The sequence below is a fragment of the Cryptomeria japonica genome, chromosome 2 (assembly GCF_030272615.1).
Source record: "Cryptomeria japonica chromosome 2, Sugi_1.0, whole genome shotgun sequence".
NCBI classification, from domain to species: domain Eukaryota; kingdom Viridiplantae; phylum Streptophyta; class Pinopsida; order Cupressales; family Cupressaceae; genus Cryptomeria; species Cryptomeria japonica.
In genome coordinates this window covers 500,831,484-500,854,133 of record NC_081406.1, presented here as the reverse complement: position 1 = coordinate 500,854,133, position 22,650 = coordinate 500,831,484, and the positions used below count along the sequence as shown (strand labels likewise).

The following is a 22,650-nucleotide window of genomic DNA, read 5'->3' as shown; positions in this document are numbered from 1 at the left end:
GGGAGTGTTGTGCGAGGTCCAAGGGTTTACAAGAAAGATAGTGACAACAATTAGTGGGCATGGAATTTCAGTTTGGTGGAACGATTAGAGCTTCTTGTTTTAGTTGACAATCATTTTAAGAGTTGGGATTTGAAATTGACTGATTTTGGGATGATTGAGGCTTATGTATGGGCTGCTACAATTGACGCCATGTCTTGGGTGTGAGATATCTTCCTGGTTGGATGTTTCCAGCTTTCATTTTTAGTTGCCATTCATTTAGTGTGTTGAAGGTGAAGTTTGACCATTTTGCCAACTGATAATGATGGATTTTGATGTATTTTGAAAGGAATTCTGCAACGTTTTTTTGAGGTGATGAAGTTGGTGACTATCTAATATTTATTTGTAGTGTGTGGAGATTATCTTCCTTGGTGGGCTGCATGTTTTCCTTTGATAGGTCTGCTACTCATTGCTACTTTGTGGGTGAAGTCTAGAACTTATATGATTGCCAAATTTGATGGAAATTAATCTCAGAGCCCAGTCGTTCTTATTGATGTCAAGCTAGTTTATTGGATTTTGAGGGAGTCTTGTTGATTTATTACGCCGATTGTATGGCCTAGGTACATTTTGTACCAATATTGGGCTGTGGTGTGAGAGTTGGGCATGAATCACCCCTTATTTCATGGTTCTTTTGACATGTTAGAGACGTTGAGCATAATGAAGTGTTATTTAAGAGTCTTTGTGTTGAACCTATTGGGTTGTGGTGTGAGAGATGGGCTTGAATCTATAATATCCCAGTTATTTTATTTTTTATTTTTATGGCCAACAATAGTCATCATCAAGAAGATAACCCGTTAAGGTTAGAAATCATAAACTAAAACATGCTCGGAAAGTAACCCTTCCACTTTCTGATCACCAAGTGCCCAATGTGGGAAGGTGAGAGCATATGGTGTTGAGGGGATCATTAGCTTAATTAACTGAAAACAATGCAATGCTTGGGTGGCAAGCCAGCCCCTTCCGCTTATCTAGCGGGAAAGCAAGAAAACTTTGCGGTGAACCAGCCAAGTGAGATACACAAAAATACGAATCACTCAACCGCAATATTTCAGGGAGAGGACTGCAATTACATAATAATCTCAACTCGACCGGTTATGCAGCGGGAGGACCATTACACTTGGATATCACTCGACCACTTGTGCAGTGGGAGGACTGAAATTACAATTTGCTTGATAATAGGCGTCAAGCCAACCTCTTCCACTTTTCAGCCGGATGAGAATTACAAAATAGAACTGGTTAGTAGTACTACTACTGAACCTCACAAAAATAGAAGATATGAGAAGAGAGTATTGCTGATAATCCCAATAAGGACATGAATTTTCTGCTAATATCAAACTGCAGGTTGGAATTGCAAAACTAACAGCCTAAGAAAACTCTAACAAGCTCACAACTCTCTCAATACATAGCCTAATCACCCAAAACCAGTCCCAAACCCACACTAGACTAACTGCAATGACAACCAACCAAAACCATGATACCATAACCCCCTTATTGATTTTGCACGCATCCCAATGCAAAATAGAAAACCACGCCTAGCTTAGAATTTTGATTTTGTCTAGGAAATTCAAAACTTAACTAAAAATGCCACAAACTTACAAAGCATATCGCCATTACTGGAAAGGATGAAAGAGCCAATACCCATAACGGTCTGTCACTTCAGCAAAGAGGTGTGATCGAAAATGCACTTCAGCCACAAGCAAACCAGCAAGTCCCCAAAATCGTTCCAACACCAAAAATGACTATGACATGCTCTGAGAATGTAGTAGATAACAACACACAGCTAGGTACTATGTTTCAAGTACGAAACCGGGAAGCACTAGGGAGATGCACTCTGAAGCCTCAAAGTTCTGTTGCCAAACCGGTAGCATAACATTACAAATTTTCAAGATGCCCAGAATGGGAGCCCAAGGCTCTTATTTATAACTTTCACACCATCAAATTCAAATGCAAATTGCTTCAAACTCAACTCTCTTCATTTGCATTTCATTCCAACTCACGTGGCACCAAGGGTGGCGCCAACCTACCAGTCAACCCTCATGCCAAAAGCATGGACCACGATTTTCACTTGGCAAACATTAGAGATGAAAAATAAAATAATATCTCTCTTAATAATTTTGATGCCCCCTTTTGAGACATAAATTTCGCCAAGCATTTAGGAAATAATAGGCATTAATCCCAAATTCAATAAATCAGTAGCAATTAATCAGATTAATTAAATATTAAACCTTAGGATAAGGAAATAATATTTAATTGTGTCACATATGACTCCCGTACTGATTATTGTCAAAACCAGGATGAAACTGAGCCAGGAAGACCACTGAACTGTTGCAGGATCAGGACCTTGTCCACTGCCAGAAATAGAATTATGCCATACTGCCACTTACTAAAAATAGTAAGTCATGAACTAATGCTCCGAAAAGCATGATCTTCATGCCCAGTGACAGAGCATGGAGAGCTCAGTAGGACAGTATCACCAAAATAGCCATACCTTGACTTACTAAAAATAGTAAGTCCTCGCCTCGTCAATGCTGGACCCTCATTCTTCATTCCACCTAGCCTACGGGTCTCAGGAATAGGCTATCGCCAAGCATTTAGGAAATAATAGGCATTAATCCCAAATTCAATAAATCAGTAGCAATTAATCAGATTAATTACATATTAAACCTTAGGATAAGGAAATAATATTTAATTGTGTCACATATGACTCCCGTACTGATAATTGTTAAAACCAGGATGAAACTGAGCCAGGAAGGACACTGAACTGTTGCAGGATCAGGACCTTGTCCACTGCCAGAAATAGAATTATGCCATACTGCCACTTACTAAAAATAGTAAGTCATGAACTAATGCTCCGAAAAGCATGATCTTTGTGCCTAGTGACAGAGCATGGAGAGCTTAGTAGGATAGTATCACCAAAATAGCAATTCCCTGACTTACTAAAAATAGTAAGTCCTCGCCTCATCAATGCTGGACCCTCATTCTTCATTCCACCTAGCCTACGGTTCTCAGGAATAGGCTAATGGACCACTAGAAGGTCATCAACGAGAAGGGGACATTACAGAATCACCCCCTTATTTCATGGTTCTTTTGACATGTTAGAGATGTTGAGCATAATGAAGTGTTATTTAAGAGCCTTTCTATTGAACCTTTCTTAGTTAGCTGGTTATTTGGTGAGTTCAAACTTCATATGCTGGTCAGGGTTTATACAATGTTGCAAAATCATATCAGACTATTATATTTTGCATTTTTAGTTCATTTAGTGTGTTTGGGAGCTGTTTGAGGTGGTTTGTCTGCCTATGTTAGCCTGAAGGGTGTTGGCAATGAGTTGGTCGCACTTTTGGATTACCTTCCTTGCTGTTTAGTCTTGTTTGCAACAAGTTACAGTTATATCAAACCTGAAAATATTCCTTGTATCATCTCTAGAGGTATATTTCATGATGGGTTTTTGAAATATCTATTATATCTTTGTCATTTTGTAGCTGGGTTGTTGGGTTTATGATATTTTGCACTATTGTGGGGAGTTATAATAGTTGGTTTTATGTCAGCATTTTATATCAACGGTATCAGTATTTATGATGCATATGTTCTAACATTGTAATGCTTCAGATGATCATACTATCAAGAGCTATCTCTCTCATGTATTCAAAATTGTAACACTGGATAGTAGTACTGCCAGTAAGTTTGTTCTGGTTTATTGTTGATACCTACCCCACTAAATATGTGGTTTAATTGTAATCGCTTACCACTGAATAAGTGGTAGAAGCTTGTTTTATATTTCAATATTGTATGAGCTTTCCCACTAAATAAGTGGAAGTTCCCATGCTTTTCCATTGACAAAGACGATGTGCCCCTACGCCCACCACTGAATTAAGTGGAAGATGCTTAATTTTATTTTCTGTTATGCATATGCACCCCACTGAAGAAGTGGTATTGGTTTGCTTGCCACTTGGTGCTTTATTTTCAGCATTGTATTTCAGTTAACTGTATTCCAAAACACCATATGCTCTCACCTTGCCCATTCTAGAATCTGGGCGATCAAATGTGGGAAGGAAGTTTCTTGCATCTCAATTCCAGTTTATGGTATTTTCAAAATGAAATCAAGGGCCTATATTACAACCACACTTTTTTTGACCCCCTTGAGACCTTGACCTTTACTAAGGTTATATATTAATATTTCTCACAACTTATAGTATAATTATCTTTTATTTTCATTCCCTAGTTTTCTTCCTTCCTAGTCATTCCCCTCCTCCTTATGTACTTATTGTTTCCAAATCCTAGCCCTATAATTGTCTTTATCCTACTCCTTGATGTTCCATTTTCTCCTAATGCCAACACAGGAAACACAACATGAAACACATGGAGATCTTCTTTGAATACAATACTCATATTAATAACTTAAAAGTTAAATCCCATTTTCCATTTCTTCACAACCCATGTTGCCTCTTCTTCATCTCCTAGTGTTCCAAGTCCTCAAGTTGCTTATCATGCTAGGAAATATTAGTTCAATCATCATATGATATGTACAAACATTAAAGACCACGATAAGTATGAAAAAATCAGATTACCCTCTTGGTTCTTTTATTGAATTACCTTTATTTGAGTTACATAAAGTAGTGGCAACTTAATGTTTAATATTCATCTCTTCCAATTTTGTATTGCTTTGAGAGTTGTTTAAAATATGATCTGTTTTTCATTTAGATGTGTGATAATAATGGGGTTTATCTTTTCATGATAATTTTTTGTTAGATATTTCATCTTAGTGTGATTTTCAAGTTTTGACGAACTTATAAGAATGCAGTAAAACTCATGGATATTGCGTCTGGCCATGCAGCTTGAATTTGTTTCCTTTAATCCTGAAGATGAAGATTATCAAGGTTATGAATACAGTCTTGTTGGAAAATTATCAGAAGTTCGGGTTGTATATTTGAATCGTTTCATACAAGAGGTACAATTTTTCAATTTTGAAGTTAAAAACAATCCATGTTTATATAGATTTGAAAGTTGATATTTACAGTTCTGTTTTTGTGCTCACACAGCTTGTAAGCTACTTTATGGGTCTAACATCAAAGGAATCAAATAGCATCGTGAAATTAAAGAACAGAGTTACTAATTTTGAAAAATCATTTACCAAATCAGAAATTGAGGGATCGCCTGCTTTAAGACTAGATCTTTCTCTAAGAAAGCCTATAATAATTATGCCTCGCAGAACAGACAGTAAAGAGTAAGTGAATTTGATTTTCAATTAGTTAATTGCATGTTTATATAGAATATTAGGTGGGTTGCTACTAGGTTACTTGTACATGTCTTTATGTTTAGAAGAGTGTGATATAGGTAAAACCATACTTCATAAATTATGCTCTTCTGAGCAATATATTTCACAAATTTGGCTATGATGCAGTTTTTTGGAGCTAGATGTACTGAGTGTTACTGTGCAAAATTCTTTCAAATGGATCGGTGGAGACAAAAATGAGATCAATGCTGTTCACATTGAATTTTTATCACTTCAGGTACATTTTTGATAATTATTAAATTGTAGCTTGCTAACATGCTTTCTGGTTCCATTGATCACTTTTAATCACTTGAGGATATTAGTATAAATTTCAATTTAAATTATTGCATTTCTTTCTCAAAGTTCTTTTATGGTGTTACTTTGCTTTAATTCAATGCACAATAGATAAATTTCTTATTTTCCTGCCAAAAACAAAAATATATCCAGATTATATCTCTCCCCCAAAGTGAAGGCATTGTGCATGAATTGTTTTTTCATTTCTAGGACAACGTGTTTGCTTGTCATTTTTCCCAAATAATATCAAGGATGCTTTGGCTAATATGTTTTTTTATCAATTAACTTATATTTATTGAAGTTGATGCACAAAACTTGGTTTAACAAACATAATTCTTCAACAGTCCATTGAAAGGTGTTTAAAGAAATTTTTGGATAAAACTGTGTATAAGTTTTTAGCTACAATGTTGCTCTGAAAATTTTCCTCTTCTTCATCCTCATGACGGATCACAAAATCTGAGCCAAAATGTTGATTCTAAATACTTATAAACATTTTCATCCAGGAGCTCTTTTAACTCAGAACTTTGCTTTTTTGTTTTAGAAATAATATTTGTTAGCTTGAAGGCTACTTACTTTAAAGTGCAGGTAAAAACTCTAATTGAAATATTGATGCTAATAGGAAATTATCATGATTGTGTTTGGGTGTGCATTGATTAGCTTGCACCTTCTCTGCAACGTTTAATTAATGTGTTAATTGTATAATTGTATATATTGTACTATTCATAGCATTTCCGTAGCTAAGTTTGGTCCCAATTTTATCTAGGGATATTTCTTTATCGTAACTGATTTAGGCCCCCTAGTAATTTAGCTTTGAGCTGTCTACGAGGATAACAATGATGTTGGTGTCTAATCCTGGTCAGCTACCTAAGTCTATTGTCATGTCTCATTGACTTTGCAATTCACGTATAACTTTAGGAGGCAGTAGTGAGCATAGTTTAGTATCACAACACGATATGTGTACAAGGTGATACTTCAATCAATTAATACCTTCCCCAAGAATTTTTCTTTTTTCATTTGTCTTTTTTTTTGCAATGGATACTTGCTATCTCCCCTTTCTTTTGTCTTAGTAATGACATGTTTCCAACAAGAACCCTTCCTAACTGGGGTCAACATTGTGATTGAAAATTTGGAACTATTTATAAATGTGAAATATGCTGCAATAAGATATAAATGGGAAAAAATTTAACATTTGCAGTTTCTAATTAAATTAAAATTAAAAAATCAGAAGAAAACTGGAAATAATTAGGGTTTGCAGCTATAAAATTTTAAAAATTACAAAAAGTAACTAGGCTTTGTTCCTTTTTTCATTATCCTAAAATGAATAAAAAAGATAGAACAAAATGGAAATTTGAAAAAACAAAAAAGAATTTTAAAATGCAAAGTTACCTCTTCAAATTTGCTCCAAATTGATGGTAGGCAGCTCCAAATCAATAGTGGGATTTTCCAAATCCTCCTTAGGCTCCTTTGGATGCATCAAGGGCTGCTACAAACCTGTCCAAATGATCTTCACTCATGGTCTGATCTTCAATCTCTCCAATGGCATATCATTTTTGCCCAAAACCTAGTTTTTCACTCCTCGTGTTTGAGAGAGAATTGAATGTATTTTTAGGGTGTAAGAGATGATTTTAAGTGTTTTTGTTTTAACATTTTGTGTGTTTTGCTTATTAGTTTTTTAACTTTTTCTTTCACCGAGCATGACTAAGTCTCGAGTCACTAGGACTTGGTCAAGGTTACTTGCCTTGGGACTTGTTGAATCTTGTCAAGTCCAACCGACTCTTGTAACAGTAGTCCTAAGTAATCAGTAAACCTTTTAGGTCTAGTAGAACTTAGTCAAAGTCAATTTGGCTTTTACAAGCACATTTGAGCTGTAGAGGTTTAAGATTCTCCTACAAAAGCAAATGTATTGGCCTTGAAACAACCTCATTTTATCCATCTTAAAAAATATTTCAAATTTTTAGAAATGGAAATAGTTTAGTTTTTGTTGCCATCCATTTTTCCATTTGCATCAGATGGCTCCTTAATTTTGTTGAATTAATAGTTGAAGAGCTTATGCACCAATTTCTTAAGGAATTTGTACTTTTGAGTGTATTGGGTGGCTTCTTTTTGGTTTGTTTTGTTTTTTCCCCCCAAAACCTCAAGTTTATGAAATTGAAAAGTACCAAAGAAAGTTTTCTATGATCATTTTTCAAATACTTAAAATTGGAGTTTTCTTCTAAATCAAATTTTGGTATTAATGTCCATAGAAGACCAAAATTGGTCCATGGGGCTGAAAGAGAGACAATGGGAATGTACATCCCAAGATATATACAAAACAAAAGGAAAACAATGCAATAAAGGGAAGCATGTTCCAAAGACAATCCCTAAAGGTCTTACGTACCATTCTTGACATTATAGTTTGCAAAAACGTGTGTTATAGGTCTGAGGCCATGATCATTAGGGTTGTGATGCGTTGCAAATATACAATATGAACTTGGAAGTTAGCTACAGGAGCCTCTTCCTATTGAAGTGAGAGAACTGGATGGGAAGTAATCAACCTATGAGCTGCTCTTTGTTATAATGTTCTTACACATCACCCGATTGCAAATGGGGACCCCCACTTTTTACTTAGAGTAGGTGTCTTAGTTTGCTTAGGTTGGCAATACTATCTTTAGTCATTAACCTTTGCTAGTGAGTAAGAGATATCAGGTTGAGGTCCTGTTGCAAAATTGCTATAGGTTGTAAGAAGTTGTCAATAATGTCAATATGTTACAAGAATTGCCAATGTTGTCAGGAAAGAGTCAAGGTGAATGAATTAGGAAATTCCCTTCTAGGTTTTGATTTTGGGAAAATAATGATTTTTTTAAGGAAATAAAATTTCCTTGTATAATAAAGTCCCTCTCTTGTGCATTTCAATTTTTACCTTTAGGAGAGAGCAAAAATTCTAAGGCAATGGATTTCGACAATTTACCTCCACAAAGAAGGAAGGAGGTGTGGATCAAGCTTCAGAAACAAGGGGTTGCCAATGATTTTAAGTCTAAGAGATCAATCAACCTCCATAAACAAGGAAGGAGGTGCGTGCTAACCTCTCCAAACAAGGAAGTCGATGCCAACTGCTGATTGGCACAATTTGACAGGTTTTTTAAAAATTTAAATAAATTCTTTGACCAGCGTGTAGATGTTTTGGGTTTTGAAGAGTTTTGAGGTTTGCTTGCATGTTATTGACTTTTGAATGTTGCACAATGGAAGAGGTATGCAAAATACAACTAATCTAATACTAAAAATTGAATTCAGAATTTTAATTTCTTTAATTGCTGCAAACAAAATGACAAATAATGACTAATTTATTCCACACTGGGCTCAAATAGCATACTAGGTATCTAGAGCTTGCTTGGTTGAGCTTCTTTATTTGATTGGAATGCAAGAAATGATGATATAGGTGCTTCCAAGAAGAACTAAGAGCACCAATGAGTTTTATTTGTCCTAAAAAGAATTACCAAAAACAATTTATGCATATATGCTGCATAACCCACAAAGTCTCCAGGCTAGGGTTCCTAAGTCTAGCACTTTTCCCAATAAATTGCTCAATTAACCCTCTTAGGCATTAATTCCACCTGAAAATGTTTGTGATCTTCAATTAGTTATTGCTGGCAATGAAATTTGTGACAAACCCAACTCCTGTAACCCTGCAAATTATTTTCTTTGATGTAAGGGAGCTCTCCCAGGGGTACGGCCTGCTGTACGGCTGCAAAATGGAAGTTATGGCTGCTGATGGTGACGTCCAATTAGCTCAGAATGACCTTCACACTCCCTCCTTGCTGTAGAATCTGAATATCCCTCAATCTGGTCCTTAAATGACTTGAAATTAACCTTCTCTAGGCACAACAATGCTGGAAAATGATCAAATCTGACTGGGGCTACGTCCAATCAGTGAAGAAATGGGAGTTTTTGTTCCCATTTCCCTGTGTATACGTGTAGATCTGAATTTGCAGACTTGCTTTCACAAGAATTGATAAAAACTGAAATCAAGAATGGCAAAAATGAATGCCAAATGCTTCTTTTATGAGCTCCAACCCTAATCGAACCCCTTCTTGGCATCAATAGAAGATTCCAAAGGAAGCTTTTCCCTCCATAAACTACTCCCAGCACGAGGGTCAGCTCATAATAACAAATTTACCACCTTTTATTATGAAATAATCTCCCAAGGACGTGTACAAGGTAACTATTTTAAAAATAAATTTACTTATTAAATCATAAAGTAACTTATAAAGTCACTTTTTATTAACTTTTTCTAATTTTAGAAAAAGTAACTTTATTACACAATATTATAAAGTTTTATTATAATAAGCTCACCAAGGCCAAAAATAACTAAATATAAACCCATTCTTGACTCCCCAATCATCTCCAAACACTGAATCTCACATGTGGAGATGGATGACAGGTGAATCTCCCATCCTGAATGAGCACTAAGAAAGAGGGGACATTACAATTTGAAGGACCAATGAACCATCAAGGTAAAGAAAAATTTCAACCTCCAACATCAAGCAAGAGCCTACGCATCAACTTGTTAATAAGGAAAGGGCCTATGCAACAACTTAGGTTAACGAGGAAGTAAAAATTGTTTCAGTAAAATATTAAGCCTCAAAGACATGGAAGAGATTTGAATCAACCTAATAGCCTTATGGACAAAAGAAGAGGACGTACAAGTTGATGTCGTACACAGAGTTGATAGTGGAGAAGTTAGGCCTCTACAAAGTAGAGTACAAGCTGTATGGTGTGGAGTTGTACTCAAATTCAAAGACATAGTACGGAAACACTAAACCGTATGTGGAAAACCAATCGAGGCAATCAAGCCCATACATAAGGTTTCAAATCGTATGTGATTTATATCAAGCCCATACTGTTATGTCCCTTTTCTAGTTGATAGGCAGTTGAGAAGGATTGGTCTATCCGTATGTGATTTATATCAAGCCCATATTGTTATGTCCCTTTTCTAGTTGACAGGCAGTTGAGAAGGATTGGCCTATCCTTAGGGTTCCAATAGGCCAATTGAGTGGATAGGGGACCCATCTGGAGGTTTGTGGAGCTACATAGGGACTTTATAAGCCATTTTGGACAGTTTGAGACAGTCTCCTATTTTTTAGGAGGGGTTCCTAAATTTTAGGGATTGACTAGGAGTTGACTAGAACACATCAGGAGACCTTAGGGATCATTTTAGAGGCTTGGGTAGCAGTTCTTGTTTTTTAGGGAGGATCTTGTTTTTTAAGGAAGGGACTATAAGTTTGCCTGCTATATTTGGACATCACTAGGATGGCACATGCATCATCAGTTTTGATTTCAGGATGGCCAGGTGATGTGGTTTGAATAAAAACTAAATATTAAAGAATTGACTTTAATATTTAATTAAAATAAAATAAAGATTAATAATGTCACTTTATAACAAATTATTAAAGTAATAAAAGGACCCCTTGTCCTAGCTGAGATAACGTTGTTTTAAAAGAGGGCCAATGAAGGGGTGTTAGTCATGAATAAAATTTGATTGTTAATAATGGCATAAGGGACCCATTTTGCAACGCCCAACCTTGAGGAGTTATATTTTATTAAAATTTGACTATGAATTTAATAAAAAGCCCATGATTTGGATGCCAACTTTGGGAGGAGCATAATTTTATTTAAAATCAATTTTTAATTCATTAAAGTGCATGGGAAAAACCCTAATTAGGGCGTTGGCTTTTGAGGAAGAATAAAGTAACATTTGGGTTTCATTTTTGAACATCTTACATTCATTTTTACATCAGTAAATTGGGATTTGAGCTTTGGAGATGAATTTCAGCAGCAGATCAGACTTCCACAAATGAAAACTCCCTAGAGATAGGTGAATTTGATGAAACCCCAGTTCACAGTTGAGGGAAATCCATACAGGGTTTCTATTGGTGCTTCAGAAGACATTAATTTCAGCAAGTAACAGAGTTTATATTGTAGATTTGGAGGGTTTGGAATCACCTTAAGGCAGCCGCATCATTCCTAGAGCCAGTTGTACCAATTCCTTTGCTGGCCATACCATCTAGCAAGCTCCAGGTTGCACATCTTGGCCGTACCAGTCAAGAAACGGTTCTGGATCTTGTACAAACTTAATAATCAGCACCCTCCAGCAGTGACTTGGTGATCTCAGCAGGCTACAGAAGTCATTTCTGATTCAGATCATTATTCCTTAAGTAAATTGAATAATATTGCCTGGAGGCTAGGCATGGGGCATAGCAATTCCCCTATTTCTTTCAGTATTTGTTTTTGATAATTATTGTAGATGCAAATAAAGTCATTTGGAGTCATCCTTGCTAGTTGGAAGCTCGTAAACTGTGATCTCTTGAATTCATCAAAATTCCTTTCCTGGTTAAGCATTGGACTCCTAGTATGCAAATTATTGTTGTTGTGAATTGTTTCTCTTAATTCCGAAAATTATTGACTTGCTGTTCTAAAAATCAGAACTCAGAATTATATATCAGACATCTTTAATTTTTCAATTTGTGATTTAAAGCATTATTCTCTTGGTTTATATTTCATGTCAAAACGTTGTTCAAGCATTGGCACTCAAACGCGATCAAAACACTTGAAACCATCTCAAAAACCTTCAATCAGCAACTTTAAAAATCATAAAAAAAATTCAGTTCAGACTGGGTGGGGATCTTTCACAGCCATCCAATGTTGCAATGTAAATGCTTAGGAAATGGAAAGCACTTTGGCGATATGACCATGCAAAGCTTACAATGTTAGTCCATAAGCAAATAAACACTGAGCAACTTCTGTCATAAAATGCTGGTAAGATAATAATGTTGATACAAGTGCTGATATGAGATAAAACATTGCTGAAATACCCTAGAACAATGCCCAAATCACTCACACCCAACTTCACATGACAACAAGATACCTTAAAGGGATGTCTATTAAGCTGATTGCAAGTCTGATAATGGACTGTAAGTATGTTATAACATTCTAGACAGAAATATAATGGCTTACCAATCACAATCCATGCATACCCAATAAGCTAGCAATGAACATGAACTATAATTATATACTCCAAACACAATGAACCTCACCCAACACCGAAAATCATGAAATATCAATCCGGAAGTAGATATTAGACGTTTGCAGGTCTGATCTGGCATCCGAATAGCAGAAACACCACCTCCTTAAGCATCCAGTCTCTACCAAGATGCTGAATTCCAGCACCAAAGTGACTAGGATTGATTGAGAAGGTCTAGGTGCCACCTTATAGCAAGTTATATCACTCCAAATCCTAGCGCTTCACTTCAAATGGCACATGTTTCATTCTGGAGGTATGGTACAGCATGTACCTATTGTATGGCTCCTTTAGGTAGAGCAAACCAATGTACAAGCAATCTGAGATTGGTACTAAAATAGTCCAAACTGCTAGGGATCACACTTGAATGAGAAATTTCAGTATAAAAGGCAGCGCTAGGTAAAAGAAGCCTCATTTCCAACCTTGGTTGCATCTGTACCTCCTACCAAGGAGGTGCTACAACTAGCAATAGGAATGTACCACAAATCACCCTCAAAAAACTTAATGAGCATCACGAAAATATGCAATCTAAAACACAATAAAAACCTCTATGGTTGAAAGTAGCAACTAAAACTCCAATTTGGTAATTCTTGAAATGGAACCACATTAATCTAGCTAGAGATGATCTTTCACATATGAAACTAGAAATCTAAAGAGGGTTTGCATCCTTTGAAGATTGTGGAAGAACTCATAGGTTCAATCTAATAGAATAACAATATCAATCGACAACATATGAGCAAAAAAGCCCCTTCAACCTCCTTTTATAACTTTTGCAGGGAAAATATCCAATTTGAAAAATATAAAATAAATTGTTTTCTCATCCGAATGATCTTTTAAAAGATTAATAATCATTTTCATGTAAAAAGGGCCCCTTCTATCCTAGGTGTCCAACTTGAGGGTCATAAACATGTTTTAAAAAATGATATTACACTTAAGCTGTTGATTGATAATAAAACATTTGAAATATTTAAAATAATTCACGTTGCAGAAAGCACTACGACTTTGGAATCCAATTCTTATCATGCCATGAAGAAACTAAAATAATGAGGAGATAATTGGAACCGACTTAGTGACTTACTAAAAATAGACATTCTCTCCAAGAAGTTTGGAGAGCACCCAACAAGTCAGAAAACACTTCAAAAAGTGTTAATGCAATCTTTATTGCTATCTGGGCTCATTGCAATGAATAGAAACCAAATAAAATTGAACTTGTGCTCTCCAAGATCTTTGAAATCCCCTTTCCTTTGCCGATTAGCCTACGAGAACTTAGGAAATAGGCTAATTGTCATCATGTTGTCCTCATTTTTGTTTTAAAAAATGAAGGACATTACATAAAAATTTTGTCAAAAAATGAAAATTTTATGCTTCTCGATGCATAATTTCGCCTAATCCTTGGATTGGCTTAATCCTCATTCCATCCTCAAACCACATTTCGAATTTCATCGCATTTTGGGTTCATTTGCTATGTCTTTCCTTCAATTTTGGGTTTTTTCTCCCTGACTGCAGGTGGGAAATTTTCCTTGAATTGCAAGTTTTAATGATTTCTTTTGTTTTGGTCTTTGTAAGGAAATTTTTGGCTAATTACAAGTGCACTTTATTGAAAAAAAAAAACTTGTAACTTGCTTTTTATTTCCCCCTTGATGCTTTTTGGCTTTTTAAGTTATAATAGGGATTTTTTGGATAAGTTACAAGTTAACTTGTAATTCTTTTCTAAAACCCCTATTTTAATGTCTTTCCCTTGTAATAGGGATTTTAAACCCCTATTACATGTGTTAAGTTATTAAAACTTGTTGTTGGGATATTTTTTTCCCTTTATAAGTAACTTGTAACTTGCACATCTCTCTCCAAAACCCGATTTTGCCTAGAAATGAAATAAAGTGACATTTTAAACTTGCTATTTTGCCCAAAAAACCCAATTTTCTCCATAAAGTGCAAATTGGGGAATTTTAAACTTGGAATTGCATTTTCAAAACCCGATTTTGCGTTGTTGAGGGAAAAGTGACATTTTAAACTTGCTATAAGGGAAATAAAACCCGATTTTCTCTATTGCATGTAAATTAAAACTTGCATTTCTTTTCCAAAAACCCGATTTTCCTCTCCTAGGACAATTTTGTCTCAAATTCTTCCCAATTTTTGTGGAGAAATTCATGGAGCAAGGAGGCGTTTTTCTTGCAAGGTGATTTGTGTGAGCTGTGGGACACATTGCTGTTGACTTGGTGAATGATTCAACCCTTATTTTCTGTCAAACGATTTACCACGTGATCCCTTAGACCCATGTTTTGGGGGATTCAAACTTTACAAAGCTGCAATCTCCTAGGTCGTTTTTGCCTTTCATGCTAAGATGTTGAGGTTTGATGGAGGATTGACCATTTCTTGTGCCATTTAATTTGCATTTGGTAAAACATGGCAAGGGTTTTCAAACACAGTGTATTCTCTATTTAAGAGTTCTTCCTTCTTCTTTCAAAGATTAATCATCTTTTGAAGATGCATTTTCAGTTTGAAGCAAGGTGTGATTTCTTTCCTTTCTTTGTTTCATTTTCTTGTTTTCTTGTTTTCTTGTTTTTCCTTTCTAGTTGTAAATTTTTGAATATGATTATTTTGCCCCAAAAATCGGTTTTGTGAGAGATTTTCCCCTTTGCAAAGCAATTTGTGAATTGCATTGTTCTTCTCCATTTTCCCTCTTTACTTGTATTCGGGATTTTAAATCCCGATTACAAGTTGGATGAAAATCATTGTTCTTCCTTTACGGTTAAAACAATCTAACCATCTTTTGTTAAAATTCCAAGTTGTAAAGATAAAAATTACCCATCCTTCCGAAATCGGGTTTTTAGAACCGGATTGCATGTTCAAAGTTCTTCCCATTTTCATGAAAAGGACATTCCCAAAATCTTTCCATTTTTATCCATCCATATTGCCTATATCCGTACTTTCCGTTCATGTCATTTCCGGCAAGTCTAATTCTCATTTTTCACTCATTTCTCCATTTTTCGTTTTACAAGTATACTTGCATTCGGGTTTTAAAAATCCGTTTGCATGTGCATTCTTCCAACTTGTATACTTGTAAAATTTTCCCCAAAATCCGAAATTGGTCAAAGTCAAGATTCCTAGCATTTCCCATTTATTTCCCATCTTTCTCTTACAAAATCGTGAAGTGCAAGGGTTGGAGTTCTTCCCATTTGAAGAAGGAAAAATGATAGTTTGCAGCTGATTATGATGTTGCCTTAACACTTTAAGTCTTCATTGCAGTATACCAGGTTGTCCTTCAATGTCAGATTTACCTTCATCTCCAATTGTGAAGAAGATGAAGTATAAATATGATAAGTATCAAAATGAAGTTTCACCTTCGCAAGTTTCCTCTCCTTTGGATCGCATCAGAGACACAGAGATAGGGCATGTGGATATGTCAAATTCATTAAGAGGGTGGAGGATCCACAGGATAGTAATATGTAGCGGCTGTTGGACAGCCATAGCCATCATGCATCTTCTTTCCCAGTGGCTGCCCTAGAACCTGAATTTGTCCTTGCTTGCGCTCATCACTTTGACAAGGACACGAGAACCATGAGAAATAATGATGGTGAGGCGATAATCCGCCTTGATGTTAATACCATTGAGAAAGTCTTCAGAATACTACCATCACCTGTTTATATGGAGATTTCCAAAGATAGTGCAGCTGAGGACTATGTCAAAAGAGAAAATGACTGCATACGTCATATTAACAGGTGGATTCATGAGCCACGAGACGCCTTCTGAAGGTGGGCTAAGTTGTACCACTGTGACTTTAAGTGGGAAATTGGAGACATCATAACTCTCCTCAATAGGATGATGGGTCTTGAACACTCCAATGTTTTTGAACCCTGGATGTATCAGTTTACCATGTTCATAAGGCAATCCCATCATATATCATGGGGAGAGATTATCAGCGATGCTTTGTTCGAGCAACTTGCAGCAGTCCTTACCACCATGACTTTCTACATGAATTCATACTTAGTGTATTTGGCAACGTCACTCAGACATTTCCGTGGTCTTTCTACCAAGGGTGACCACTCGCTTATGCCTATATGGGAATATTATGATCAGTTGTCTTTGAGACCCTACAGACTGCATTTCAGAAGAGTTCAAGATGCATTCTTCGGTTACTTCATGTGCCAATTTGACAGAACTCTAAAGAACAGAAGAGTGTCAGATGAGGCATGGGAAAGAGTGAATGAGTATGGGTGCTTGTTTCTTCAATTCCCGACCTTTACCTATATGAGAGTCGGATGCTATAGTGGGCAGCCATACATGCTCCCTAGATACCCGACTGATAAGATCATACTTATGGAGTTGGGAAGACAGATCTTGGCTATGCATGCTCATCAGTCTGTCAGACATAAGGTCGGAATGGTGATTTATACAACAAACCCATTGAAAATTGGTCGGTATTCTCTTGTCACATCCGTCAAAGCCAAAGCTATGGAGACTGAGATGCAAGAGATTAAACTCAAAAGGTTAAAGTCTAGGGCAGATTTTGATTACCGGGGTATGAAGGAAAAAATCAAGAAATCCTTCATACATGTGCATCGTATTGAGGATATCTGGGTAAATCTTCGTACAGAAGTGGAGGCTCTCAAGATGGATTATTGTAGGCTTACTGTTGAACAGGTTATTGATTTGAACTTGGTGGATATCCCGCAAGGGATGATTGATGATGCGCATGTACTTGATCCTGAATATATTTCATGAAGGGTTGAGGAAGCTCCACTTCCTTTAATCCAATGGTCACACAAAGAATGCATGTCCATTCTTGAAAGATTTCAGCCTATCTTGGCTAACACCAACACTTGGCTCAAAAGTAATGGTGTTAGACTCATCAAGATCAAGGTTGGGAAAGAAGATGACTCTACGGGGCCTCTTGGACGTAAGTCTGAGATTCAGATTGACAACAAGGAAGATGCATCATCTTCTGGCACCAGGATCAAATTGCGGGTTAGTCGAGCAATAGTGCTTCCTCCTGAGGAGGCGACAGTTCGTGGAAAGGAAAAGTCCTGGTTTCATGTTCATGTGATTGATCCTGATAATCCAGAAGGACAACAATCTAATGATGCTCCTAAGTCTCTAGCTTCAGAGTCACCTCATGAGATTCCTTCCTCAGTTTCCATTGAGATGCCTCTTTCTCCTCCTGACATAATAGTGGAAGAGTCTCCTCAGAATGCCGTTACTATTTCAGCATTTTAGCCGCCTCCTGATCATCAACAAGAGGGTGTGCTGGAAATTCCTGAGGATACTCCTGCATGTATCCAGTTGTCAAATATTGATACCTCCACTTCTGGCTTTGAAGAATTTATGAGGCAATCTTCATGCCCATTGATTACTGAGAAAACCATGGTCGCCATCCAAATAGATACTCCTCCTAGGGTGACCATGGTTGTTCAAACAGAAACCGCTTCTCCTTCGCTTTCAAAAACTACTCAAGGAGAACTAGCTGCTTTACCTCCATGGCTTAGTTCTTTTACCCCAAAGAGGAAAAAGCAGGAAATCTCTCCTGATGTCTTTGACTATCAACAACTCAAATAGTCTAGGCCCAAGGTTGCTAAAAAGGCCAAGACAATCTCAAGAGTGATTGTTGATAGCAATAAAATGAAAGTGGCAGAAATTGTTGAGCCCCTTGCGGATAAGCCACGTGAGGAAATGCAAGCTGTTGATTACAGGGTTGCAAGATAGAATTGGGAAAATAAATGCATGAAGTTGTCAAACACGATGCCCAACAATCTGTAGCCTCACTAGTGCAGCAGTATGACGAACTTCTAGCAAAGAAAGACAAGCTAGAAGAGGAAAACCGACAACTTGTTGTAGCTGTTCATAAAATTACAAAACCTGCTGATGAAGGGAGTAATCCTACAAGTTCTTTTGGTTCTCAAGACCCAATTCGTGGAGTTGAGAGAGCTGCCTAGAAAGTAGAAGCACGGGATTCTTGGGTGGATCAACTTCATGATCTATGTGCACAAGTGCTGAAAGACATTTTCCAAATGATGTCTAAGTTGGAGGCCACTGAAGAGAAATTGAATCATGCCTCCGACACTTTCAAACAGAATTTGGAAAGGGTTTAAGATAGTTTGACAATCTGGTGCACCATGCCCCAACAACAGTTGAGCGTTCTTCAGGAGCATGCCATTATTTCTTCCAGTGTCATGTACTTGGAATTTGAAGAACTTGTGGAGAATAAAGCCCTTGTTCTCAAATCCCTCATTGAGGAGATTGATGATGCAATGAGATTGCGGGGGAAGTATTTTAAGGTATTGCTTCCCATTGTGAGAAGGCTTCTTACAACATAATGAGTTAGAATGGAGAGCTGGTACCAAAAGAAGAAGTTCTTGCAGATCTACAGATGAGGATTCATAATGAATGGAGAAGCGAACAATTCTCAGCAGCTTCAATTTAGGCTTTGATGAAACATCAAACCTTTTTGCACGAAATCCAGTCCATCTTGGAGAAGAACAATTCCATGCTTTTTCGATGTCATTGTAATGTCCCCACGATAGCAGTTGACCAAGCATGTGTGTTAGCCTAGCTCTACATGGTTCCGAGGGAGGGCTAACGAAGGGTTTAAAGGGATCCTGGAGTGTTTTGGCCTAGTCATTTCCAGTTCAGGCCAAAACGGAGTTGATTTACTTAGTTTCGGGCATTCTTACTATTTTTAGTAAGTCAACAGAACATGACGGAGGCTAGTTTTGGTGATTGGATTCGATACTCCTTGGCGAGAGCTTTCCGACGAGTTATTAGTCGCGCTATTCGGAGTCCGATTGCTAGTATATTTTAATGCCTGAAGTGTTATTAAAGTAACATTTAATTTAATTGTAAAATATTAAAGTGTCACTTTAATATTTATTTTATGGGGATGTGTGCAAATCAAAGGGGCATCCAAGGGAGACATAAGTGAATATTTTAATATGTTTTATATTGCACATGTTTTATCCCACATTGTTTAAGTGAGTTGGGTCGACCTTTGGAGAAAGAATAAAAGGAAGCTTTTGTGGCTTCATTCAGCATGTTGAATATGAGAAGAATTGGTATGTGTGAGTTGCAGATCCATTCTTGGCATTAGAGGATGTCTATCCTCTCTTGTGACATTCTAGACGTCATTCCCCTGGGGTTTGGCCTTTGGAATCCATTGCTATCAGCTTCATTATTAGGCAGATTGGGTGCATTTCTAGCTACAGGCAGATTTAATGTTTGTTCATAGCTTCTTCCCTACTTGTCCGATGCTTATGCCATTTTGAGGAGATGATTTTATGAAGATATTGGACTATTCACGCGGGTACTATTCACATGGTTACTATTCATGCGGGTACTATTCATGTCACTGTAGCAGCAAGATTGAAAATGATTGCTGGAGTATTATGTCAATAATGCTGGAATAATTAGTGAGTTGATAATCTGCCATGTATTTGATTTTATTAAAATCTAAAAATAACATCTTATCAGCAGTAGTTCAATTTTCAGTTTGCATATTATTGTAGTTTCATTCTTGTCCATATTCTGTGATTTCAATTCCATGTAAAACAAACCAACATTTCATTTCTGGAGCCATAAGGGAATTTAGAACATTAAACGGAGAAATAAGGAGTTGGATGCAAACTGTTTGATAAAATTCCTAGCGGCAATTGGTATGGTTTTTGGGCATTCCGGGGTGTCCATTACAGTGGTATCAGAGCTTGTTTTTCCTGCCATCCTGTGAGGGTTTCATGTGTCCAGCGCATCAGTATTACTTGAGGAGAAACAGGTCAAACACAAACCTACAAAATTCACCAGAGATTGAAGAGGAGGGTAACCCTTTTTCAGCACCAGCCATGGGTGACAGAGATGGGGAAAGGGGAGAACCTAGCACTAGGGAGATGCTCAGTGATCTTGCTAGGGGTCAGAGGGAGCTCCAGGCTACGTTGCAGCAAATGGCTATAGCATTTACACAACATTTGACGAGAGCAAACCGAGGTAATAATGGCGACCAAGGTAATAATACCAATCAGGGTAATAATGCTAATCAGGGAGGTGGACAGGGTAATGGAGGTAATGGAGACGCATCGGTTAACAGGGGAACCAGGACATATGCTAGCGCAGGTTCTTCTACTACGAGACCACTCATGCCACAGTTTCCTCCGAGATAGAATGACCAGAATAATGTCGGTCCTACACAGCAAGAGATTCAAAATATGATTATGGATGATTGGAGGGACTCTAGCCCTGAGCTACAGGCTGAGATGACATTTAGGGAATATATGGATGTTAGACTCAAGAATATGCCCATGAGAGGAAACCAACAATAGAATTATGAGATGAGGAAGAAGTTGGGGAAGTTGTCTATTCCCTACTATGATGGCACAGGAAAGGCTTCAGCACGAACATGGGTCTAGAAATTAGATGCTTATTTTCAGCTTAATCCCATGCTTGAGGAGGATGCGATTAAGTATGCTGCATTGCACTTGGATGGGAGTGCACACGAGTGGTGGCACCATGGTATGGTCACATTGGGCCATAATCAGATAGACACATACGCAGAGTTCACTGAGAGGTTGATTGACAGGTTTGATACTTAGGACAGTTACATCTCAGATTTCCAAAGACTATCAGTGTTGGTTACAGACATTTCGGAGAGGAGGTTGATTGTACTGTTTGTGGATGGATTGTCAGAGCCTCTTCGTGGTTGGGTGAAGGGACATGATCCCCTCACATTGCAGGATGCCATTCGGAAGGCGAGAGATCTTGCACCTTTTGCTTCTAGGAGTAGGCTCACTCCTAAGGATCCACACTTCAAGAAGGATAAGGATAATAAACCTCTACATAGGGATTCTCAACCTCAGAAAAAGGAATCAAAGAGGTTAGACAATGAGACACTAAACGAGTTGAGGCAGAAAAAACTGTGTTTTCAGTGTAGGGAACCGTGGGATTTATCTCACAAGTGTCCTCTGAAGGCTAAGGCCAACCAGATGGAGTACTTCTCTATTGAGGAGTCATAGTCAGAGGATGAGGAGCAGCAGTCAGAGTCTGATGGTGAGAGCAGTGCCACTGAGGAGGGTTTAGGGAATGAGAAGTCCCTAGCTAGATTGATAGGTGCTCAAAAGGCAATTACTTTTAAGGTGCGTGGCACCATACAGGGACAGAAGGTGGTTGCTTTGCTGGACACTGGGGCTACACATAATTTCATAGATTCACAATTAGTGGCTAGGAGAGGGTGGCAAACTGAAGAACATCCAGGATTCCGAGTCATGGTAGCTAGTGGTCACAAGTTACTATGCACACAGAAGATTACAAATCTTCGCATCAGACTGGGAGATGGTTATGAGCTTTAGGATGAGTTCTATGTTGTGGACATGGGTGATTATGACGTCATCTTAGGGATGACTTGGATGGCATCGTTGAGAGAGTTTACTCTCAACATGGAGAGAGTAGAGATGAGGTTCCAGCATGAGGGCAGGACCGTGGTATTCAAAGGATTATCAGATGGTAGTTGTAGGGTAGTTTCTTTGAGGAGGATGGAGAGGTTGTTCAGACATGATGATGTTGAGTGGGCAATGGAGTGCTTGAATATGCCAGCATCACTAGAGCCACAGGTTAAGAGTCATCCACCTGATATGCAGGACATCCTTGATAGACATGCCAAGGTATTTGGCAGTATTCCACATGGCGTTCCTCCAAGCAGGGGGATAGAGCACGTCATTGAGTTAGAAGAGGGGGCTAAGCCCATTATGATCATGCCCTATCGTCATCCCAAGAAACACAAGGATGAGATAGAGAAAGCCATCAAGGAGTTGTTGGAGATGGGGCACATTAGGCCAAGCAAAAGCCCTTTTGCTTCAGCAGTTGTTTTGTCAAGAAGACGGATGGAACAATGCACATGTGCATTGACTACAAGGCCTTGAACAAGAAAACTATTAAGAACAGGTACCCCATTTCGAGGATAGATGAGCTGATAGATGAGCTACATGGGGCATGCTTCTTCACAAAGATAGATTTGAGATTAGGGTAT

The 22,650-nt window shown here is 37.6% G+C and overlaps 1 protein-coding gene across 2 annotated transcripts in view; it reads left to right on the top strand.

Moving 5' to 3' along the window:
• LOC131078906 (uncharacterized) overlaps positions 1–22,650 on the top strand; it is a 336,457-nt gene that overhangs the window by 164,666 nt on the left and 149,141 nt on the right. For both annotated transcript variants that reach the window (XM_058016735.2, XM_058016736.2), the window contains exons 27-29: positions 4,865–4,978; positions 5,070–5,254; positions 5,432–5,540. In XM_058016735.2, the coding sequence (XP_057872718.2) occupies positions 4,865–4,978; positions 5,070–5,254; positions 5,432–5,540 (408 nt within the window). The remainder of the gene's footprint in view (positions 1–4,864; positions 4,979–5,069; positions 5,255–5,431; positions 5,541–22,650) is intronic.